Source organism: Microtus ochrogaster, chromosome 2 (assembly GCF_000317375.1).
Source record: "Microtus ochrogaster isolate Prairie Vole_2 chromosome 2, MicOch1.0, whole genome shotgun sequence".
Classification (NCBI taxonomy): Eukaryota; Metazoa; Chordata; class Mammalia; order Rodentia; family Cricetidae; genus Microtus; species Microtus ochrogaster.
In genome coordinates, this window is record NC_022010.1 from 42,038,204 (window position 1) to 42,047,581 (window position 9,378).

The 9,378-nt window shown below is 46.6% G+C and overlaps 1 protein-coding gene across 1 annotated transcript in view; it reads right to left on the reverse strand.

Annotated features, from left to right (window-relative positions):
* Positions 1–4,517: 4,517 nt before the first annotated feature.
* The window catches only part of Muc20 (mucin 20, cell surface associated), a 14,041-nt gene continuing 9,180 nt past the window's right edge, over positions 4,518–9,378 (reverse strand). Inside the window, exons 3-4 of the mRNA XM_026787951.1 lie at positions 7,762–7,853; positions 4,518–4,586 (exon numbers count right to left, since the gene is read on the reverse strand). Of these exons, the coding sequence (XP_026643752.1) occupies positions 4,518–4,586; positions 7,762–7,853 (161 nt within the window). The remainder of the gene's footprint in view (positions 4,587–7,761; positions 7,854–9,378) is intronic.

The following is a 9,378-nucleotide window of genomic DNA, read 5'->3' on the forward strand; positions in this document are numbered from 1 at the left end:
TGTCTTTTCCTCCATTTCTTTGAGGAAATTTTTTATTTCCTCTTTAAGGGCCTCAAACATTCTCCTAAAGTTATTTTTAGGTCATTTTCTTCTGCCTCATCTATATTTGGTTATTCAAGTCTTGCTGTTGTAGGGCCACTAGTGTTTGTTGGTATCATGTTGCTCTTTGTGGTGTTGAGTGTGTTCTTACATTGTCTACCCATCTTTTCCTCTGATTGGTATAGTTGGGACTGTGTCTCTCATGATCAATCTTCCAGCTGCCAGTGGATCCAAGGCTCTTATGGCTGCTCCTCATGATGCAGCCAGTGACCCTAGAGGTCATTAGATGTTCCTCGAGGTCACTCAGCACTCCCAGGAGTTGCTCTGCAATCCTGGGCATCATTTGGGCCTGTTCCCTCAGTGGTTGTACACTTGTACCTGCTCCTGTGGAGGTTGCTGCCTCGGGCCTGCTCTGGCCGCAGTGCATGCTCTGAGTCATCTCTCCTGCCCTGAGTTATTTTATTTTAGTTGCATGTGTCTGTGGTGAGGTATATGTACATGAGTGCAGTGCTCTTTGAAGCCAGAAGAGGGCATCAGATCCCAGAGCTACCTGACCAAACTCTAATCCTTAGCAAGAGCAGCAGGTACTCTTAACTGGTGAGTCATCACTCCACCCAGGGATTTCTACAGAATGAATAATATTGTGTTTAACATCTACTGCATCTAACTACACTGCCTTATTGCAATATTTTGAGCTTCTTTGAGTTTTGCTTAGATTTCTTTTTGTTGGCAGTTATAACAGTTCTATATAGATTCTTCATTATTTTCTTGAAATAAGCTAGGAATGAAATCTCCAGGTTGAAGGAATGGGCTTTTGTTGTTGTTGTTGTTGTTGTTTGTTATTGTTGTTGTTTTAGTTTTTTGAGACAGCGTTCTTCTATAGATTTGGGGCCTTTCCTGGATCTAGTTCTTGTAAGCCAGGCTGGCCTGGAACTCACAGAGATCCACCTGCCTCTGCCTCCCAAGTACTGGAATTAAAGGTGTACATCACCACCACCCGGCCCGGGATGTGCATTTGCAATGTTTTAAATTGTCAAATAGTTGCATTTGCCTTCAAAATTCTGTATGAGCTTCATTCACGATAAAAATATTTAATATTGTCTACTCACTTATTAGTATTGAAAATTTTATAAATCTTTAAAAAAAATGCAAATCTCTACCTACCTACCTGAAACACAATAAAGTATACCTAACTGTATTAATTTTCCCATCTTTGGCGGCAGAGTCAAACTTTCTTTTTCATGGGAAGGCATTCTCATTCTTCCTTCCGCGAGTTACCCCTCTCTGCTGTTTGTCCGTCTGACTGCTAGCCTGCTTCTCTCTCTGCTGTCCTATAGGAACTCTCCTTACAGCAAGGACCCGCTGTTGCGCTGAATGGGATGTAACTCATGGCTTCCCAGTCTTTTATCTTTGTTGAGTCTAAACATCCCCTACTAGCTTTACTCTCTGTGGTAGGAGACATTTTTAAAAATCACTTTGTTTCTTGCCAACCCTAAAATGGCTCCCTTAGTTAAGATATCTTCTTCCCTGTTCCCATATCCACTCTTCCTCCATCTCAACCATCCCATTCCTCTCAAGCTCTCCCCAATCCTCCCCTTCTCCCTTCTCTCTCCCCATCTCCCCTTCCCCCCAATCCACCCCCACCCCCCGTGCTCCCAACTTTTGCCCAGCGATCTTGTCTACTTTCTTAACTCCGGTTATTTTTTCTGGTGTGGACTCTCTGAATGTGGCTGACAATGAGGGCAGACTGAGAAGCCAATGATACTGACACCTGGTTTTGATTCTACTGCATGTACTGGCTTTTGGGGAGCATAGTCTGTTTGGATGCACACCTTCCTAGACCAGGATGGAAGGGGGAGGGCCTTGGACTTCCCACAGGGCAGGGCACCTTGACTTCTCTTTGGACTGGAGAGCGAGGGGGAGGGAGAGTGGTGGAAGGGGGAGGGAAATGGAAGGAGGTGGAAATTTTTAATAAATAAAAAAATCACTTTGTTTACTTTGTGTACAGGAAGGGGAGGCAGTCGGAGACACCGTGAGGAACTTGGTTCTTTACTTCCGACACTGTGAGGAAGCTGGGTCTCTATTTCCATAATGTGTGTCCTGGGAATCAAACTTGGGTCCTTAGGGTTGGCAGCTGGCACCTTTACCCCGTGAGCATCTTCCTAGCCCCAGAGACATCTCTGAATCCACCTCAGCACACAGCACAGTCTCGCTTCTCTTTCAGGGACTCACCAAACACACTGGGGTAAGAGTTGGAGTTATTTCCCGCCCCACTCTGAGAACACAGAGTGTCACTCTGAGAACACACACCCTTTTATCCAGAGCAGCTGGTGGTTGGTTTCAAAATCTATTTAACATATCGACGGAACAACTTAAGTGGTCATTTCAATGCTAGAGATTAGACCCTGCCCTTTGCTCACACTGAGAATATGCTCCGAGACTGAGCTGTAACCCCGGCGCACAGAGGACTGACTACATGCAAGGTACTACAAATGCTACAAAGAGCAAAATGATTTCATTATAGTTGGAGGATGCAGGTGATAAAGACAAATAGAAGAGATGCATACTACCCCAGGTATATCAAGGCAGAGTGGCAATCGGAACGTAGGGTGAGAAGGGAATTGTGGGTAGAGTACATTGAGGGGCAGCTTAAAAGTGGAGAGGGAGGAGGTGCCGAGCGGATGTCTGCAGAAAAGGCCTTCCCGAAAAGCAGACTGAATGGTACGTACAAAGGCCCACAGACCCAAGCAAGCCCAGCAAAGATATAGATAAGGATCAGCACAGCAGTCAGGCAGCATGCATAGGGCAGCCCAGAGAGCTGGGTGCAGCGGCACCCATCGTTCACTGTCTACAGGCTGTTGCCCAAACTTGGCTTTTCCTGTGAGTGAAACAGAAGCCCATGAAGCAGAGGCCTGTCGTGTGTGTCATGAAAAGACATCTCCAGCTGGTGTCTGGGGACAGGACTGGGTGTTCAGGTGGGCACAGGTACAAAGAGGGAGGATGGAGTACTACAGGTGAGAGCCGGTGGCATCTCAGACCACCTGGGCGATGGCAGCAGAGATGGTGAGTTGGGGTTCTGGGGTGCTGGTCATTGTTCGAGGAAGAGAAGCCAGTTGAGTTTTCTACTATAAAATGTGAGAGGGAAAGGAGAAGGATTAGTGGTTCTGAGAATTTGGGCTGGAGCAGCTGAAGGGCGCAAGCGGAATGAGCGGAGTTGAGGGAAATTGAGGATGACGTAGCAAGTGGGATTACAAGCTTCAAATCGGGGAGCATTGAGTGTGCAGTGCTCAGCCATTGGGCAACTGGACACTGGTTGCATGGAAGAGCTGGTATTTCAGGGGTTTTCCTTCTCCTCTGCCTATTCCTACTTTACTCTTTCTGGTTCCTTTTTGGATTTTCCAAAAGTTTAAAATCATAACCAAGTTATGCTTTTACAAGAGAAGAAAAACAAACCACACTGAATTTTAAATAATGGCAGGAGAGAATGAGCTATGGCAGGAATAACTGCATGTTCCAGACTTTCTATTAAATCTGTTTGAGTCTACAACTAGGCCTTTCAATCAATTTGACGTTCTCTGTGCTCCTCCCTCACTGGAGGCCCATGCCCTGAAGGAGCTCTCTATGCTGTGGACTCCTTCCTGGAAGATCCGGGTGTGAAAGGTTAAGTCCCCAGAGTAGCTCCTCAGTAGGTGGGGTTCTAAGGAGATGGAGCCTAAGGGGGAATTCTGAAGTCACTGGGGACGCTCTTAAACAGAATCCGGATCCCTGCTCCTTCCTCCTCCTTTGTTTTGCTTTCTGAGCACAAGGCTTTTGTCACCTGGCACTTCACCCTCAAACACAAAACAACGGACCACTTCCCTATTTCGACCTGATCTGGAGCCCAAAGCAATGGGTTTGCCCTATTTTGACCCAGAACCTTCTCAACTGTGAGCAGAAATAACTTTTTTTCTCATTGCAAGTTGTTGATCTCCTATTTTTCTGTAGTGACAATATGCCGACTAATACAGAGCTCCAGGGCACGTCGTGGTAAATACCTAACCAAACCAGGCCACAGGAAAATACTCCCCAAATTCCCACATAATAAAGACATCTAAGGCACATCGGCTCAATACAGATCATCTCTGGGTCACACTGAGTGTCGTGAGCACAAAACAGAAGAACACAGGTAGAGTAGTCAGTTCTCTCTTTACTGAAATACAACGACTAGTCAGAGAAGGTGAACAACACCGCTGGAAACAGGCCAGCCCTCTCCCCTTGCACACACCCTCAGGCAGAGTGGACAAATGTCTTGTGGTCAGGTGTGGGGTAGGGTTCTCAAGTCAGCTGACCCTCATGGGTTCTCAAGTCAGCTGACCTTCATGGGTACCATCTGGGTCCATGGCACAGTACCATGGCTTTGGACAGTTTGGGGCCAGGGCCACAAGTAGCATTACTCTTCTTCCAGTATGGAGGGCGTGCCTGGTTGCAGCTAACATCCTTCAGGTCCTTCTGACGCTCAGTACGGACACTTGGACGAGTGGCATGTGGGTGTGCAGTTCGCAGCTGAGCTGGAAAGCAGAAGAACAGGTGGGGGTACCCAGCCTATCTGCCCTCCATCAACAATGCTTCCCAGGCCATTTAAAACACACAGCCGGTTCTCACCCACATTGTATGAGGGGTAAAGTGGTGTGGACTTGCTTACCCAAGCTCACACAGCTACCTATAACCTACCCTCAGAGCTACCTGACCCCTGTGCCTCGCACCATTGGCCGGACTGTAGTCGGAGGCCGCTTGTTTGTTTCCTGGCTTCCCAGATCCGGAATAACTACAGAAACTGTATTAATTACAATACCTCTTGGCCTATTAGATTGTCCAGGCAGCGAGATGTTTCTGTCAATTCTAGAGTTTCGAAAGTTGCCTACAATGCACGTCCTGTTAACTTAGGCAATATTATATCCTTCTAGAGTCTTTGATGGAGTTGAATAGATAGTTATAGTTTCCCTTAGTTATGATAAAAGATAAAGTCGATATCAATATTGTAACTATAATTCTTGCTTGATAACTGTTTTGTTATATGTAATTTCACTATGCTAAAGTTAAAACCTTCATTTTTTTATTTAAACAGAAAAGGGTAAATGGTGAGGGAGGTCCCTCTGTATATGTGTTGCTTTTATTGGTTAGTGAATAAAGAAGCTGCTTCCGGCCAATGGCTTTAAAAATTTTAGCTGGACTTGGAGAGATAATATACAGAGAGAGTAGGCAGAGTCAAGGAGACACCATGTAGCCGCCAGAGGGGAAAGACGTGAGCTGCCAGTTGGAACCTTGCCGGTAGGCCACAAGCTTCATGGTAAAATATAGAATAATGGAAATGGGTTAATTCTAGATGTAAGAGCTAGCTATCAATATGCTTAAAGTGATTGTCCAAGCAGTGATGTAAATAATATAGTTTCTGTGTGATTATTTCAGGAGTCTCGGCAGCCAGGAAACAAACAAGCAGCCTCCTACTACACCAGACCTCAACAAAAATCAATAGGCTTAATAAATCCCATAAAATAAAGGAATAAAATATAAAAACAATGATAATAATAAAATAATAAATAAAAAAGCACTGGCAACCTCATGTGGCTTTACTCCTGTCTCTCAGCTGCCTGACCCACTTCTGAGCTCCAGGTTGCTTTCTGACCCCTTCAAGTCTATGCTCCCCTGTGGCCACCCCCTCCCATGGGGATCCATGCTTCCTGCTTTGATGCTCATGACAGAGACATCTGTCATCTGTTTGTCTGTCCTGTGTCAAACTTGGACACCTTGTGGACAGAAGTCCTCACGAGGGCAGTCCCAGTGGGCTTCCTTGCTACTAAGAGAATTTAAAGGCCTGATATTTAGTCCCTCCTAATATCCCAGGGCAGTGATTGGGGAATACAAGAGCCAGCCTGGGCCAGTCGGATGCTCCTGCTCGAGACTTTGACCCTGTAACAAGCAACCCAAAGGCAAAGTGTCAGTGGGAACCTGTGGGGCAGGACATGGAGTGTGATGCCCACTGACCAGGAAGAGGACAGTGTCCCAGGGAGCATGTCCTCAAGCTTTTTTGTTTGATTTTTTTTTTGTTTGTTTGTTTGTATTGGTTTTTCATGACAGGATTTCTCTGTAGCTTTGGCAACTGTCCTAGAACTAGCTCTTGTAGACCAGGCTGACCTTGAACCCACAGAGATCCGCCTGCCTTTGCCTCCAGAGTGCTGGAATTAAAGGCATGTGCCACCACTGCCCAGTCACATGCTTTTTCAAAGCTGCTTTTCTGTTGTTCCTTTGCTTCCGTGCATGTGGGGTCCTCCTTCCTCTCATTTGCATCCAAGAGCTTTGTCCCCCCCCCCACACACACACCCCACCAATGTCACTTAGCTTCTTGGAAGCCTGGACATCTAGGACCTGAAACAAATCAGATCTGTGGCTGAAGAGATGGCTCAGTGGTTAAAAGGACTGGCTGCTCTTGCAGAGGACTTGTGTTTGGTTCCCAGCATCCACATGGTGGCTCACAACCATCTGTAACTCCAGTTCCAGGGGATTTGATACCCTCTACTGGCCTCCACAGACACCAGGAATGGATGTGGTGCACAGAGGTACATGCAGACAAAATATCCATACACATAAAATAAGATAAAAACAAAAATTAGATGTGGGGTGGGGATTTATTTACAATATGGAAAGGGAATAGGAAAAAAATTTAAGAGCTAGACAAGGCCAAATAGTGACGGATGTCAGGTCTCTTCTGCCTTTATTGAGGGATCCTACTACCCACTTCCATCTGCTAATGGACCACCTTGCCTATACATCCTGGCTGTAGGACTTTAGTCCTGGCATAAGGCTGCCTGTCAGCCTCTCTTTCCGGTCTGTTCTTTCAAGAGGTAACATGGAGCCTGACCTTCTGTGGTTCTCATTGACTGTGAAGGGTGCAGTCCACAAGGCTGAGACATTGGTGGAAGAGGGGGAAGGGGCAGTCTGTCTTAGGGGGCACACCAGCTCTGTTCTCACTGTTCACAATAGGGTAGAACTTGGCCACTTCATGAGGCCTGCACTGAGCTAGGCCTATGGCCTTTATACTAATCTTCCACTCCAGTACCCCCAAAAGCCTTGACCCCAGAACCTTCCTTAAGAGAATTTCTCCAGATTGGTATACAAACACACCACCATCTTCCTCCCTGCCTGGAGCATCTCCGAGGGGTTCATCTGTATCTAGCATCCCTACTTCATACCCTCTCCCACCCGTGTGATGTTTACTGGGATGTCAGTCATGGTGGCTGGGATGTTAATTTTGTCAATCTGATGCACTCTAGACTCACCTGGAAGAGTCTCGATGAAGCATTGTCTGGATCAGTTTGGCCTGACTAAGGGAGATTGTTGTATAAAGTTATTTAATATGGGAAGACCTAGCCCACTATTGGTGGGACCGTTCCCTTGGCTGGGGTGCTGGACTGCATAAGAGTGGAGAAAGACTGGGCAGTGATGTATCCCTTTGATCCCAGCACTGGGGAGACAGGCAGGCAGATGTCTGTGAGTCTGAGGCCAGCTTGGTCTACAGAGTGAGTTCCAGGACAGCCAGGCCGTTACAAAGGTAGGCTGAGCAGTAACATGTTTGTGTTCGTGTATTCCTCTGTGATATCTCCCTTCCTTATGTCTGCAGAAAGACCATGAAGAATGGTCCCCAGGGTCCCTGAGAGCCCCTCACTTTTCGCCTGATGCCTCACTTACCTGGTGCATCAGCTTCTCTGCAGCTTTGGGCTCAGTGAGGTCCTCAGGGGAGGCCACACTCACCCGTACAAGGAGGAAGCCGCCATCTTCACCTGAAAGTTGAGGATAGAGAAAAGATGGTAAAAACAGTCCATTCATCTCCAACCTGGGCCCTCTCCATACGAGTGTAGACTCCTGCTTGTCTTTCGTTTGTTGTTTTGTTTTTATATTTTTGAGACAGAGTTTCTCTGTGTCATAGCCCTGGCTTTCCTGGAACTCTCTTTGTAGACCAGGCTGGCCTCGAACGCCCAGAGATCCCCTTACCTCTGGAGTGCTGGGAAATAAACTCTAACTTCCTTTACTTCAGTCGACTGTGAAAGTCACCGATTTTGGAGATCATGAAGCAGAGCAGCATAGCCTGGGTCCCTTGCTAACCCACTGCAGACAAGACCTCCAACTCGGGTTTCATGACACCAGGCAAGTGTGCTGCCTTTCCAGGCTCTGAAGTCACTTTTGCAAAAAGCATCTGCAGATGTCTGGTGAGCTGCTAAAGCAAGGTGAAAAGGCTTGACATCTCTGCCTCTACACTCTCTGTCTCTTTTGACACCTTAATCTTTAGATCAGATTTCTATTCAACTTTAAATTGTTGATATTAACCATTTGAGAACTGTTTCATATGGAACTATAATACAAAGTTGATTTCTCTTAACTTCATCTCATATGAGAATGACTAAGGCAACAGGCCACTGGCTTAGCTTCTAGAAGTCTCTGGAATCCTGTCTTTTTTATTACACCCTGCTCCTTCCTCCCCTCCTTAAGAAGCCCTTCAGATTCCAGATGAATCTTTCTTCCTTGTGCCGACAAAGTCGTTAGCCTTTTGCAGTGGTAGAAACAAAGGTGGGTGGGCCTCCCAACTTTGCCCACAGCTAGTGCTGTGTCTGATTCTTCTGGGTTAGGTATAATAACAGATGTCTTAGACCACAGCTGCTGTGACCACCTATAAAAGACCCTTTTCAAATCAGGTCTATGAGCATTCCCTCTTTCAAGGCTCAGGGAGGCTCACCAGGCCCAGCCCCTCCCCAAGGTTACATAAGAGGTGGGACTCTTTGGTGACCTGACTGCCTCTGAGCCATCCAGGCTCCCATAGGTAACACCAAGGAATATGTTGTTTTACCAGGCTGGACTACATAGAATCTATGAAAGCTCTCACTATCTGGGGCAAATAGAAATAAACCTTACTTTATGTTTCTTGAGAAAAAAAAACCCTTGTGATAGCAAGCCAGTCCTGGCCAGGGATTCCCAGGTTAGTCCCAGCTGCCTACAGAATCACTGTTGCTCCAGATAACTAACTTTCCCTAGACTGATCTGGCACTGACTGATTTTGTGCCTGATGGTTGGACCAATGACTGATCTGAGAGGCTGTGGACTTAGAATTCAGGCAGGGTAAATTTCCTTGAGATGTGTGCTCAGAACTCTTTTTCTGAGTTTTTGAGGTCATTCAATGGGTCAAGGGGCTTGCTGAGTAAGCCTGGTGACCTGAGTGTGGTTCCTGGAACCCAAGTAAAGGTGGGAGAAGAGAAATGGTTGTACAACGCTGTCCTCTGACCTCCTGATGTGCACATGGCACATGAATACCTG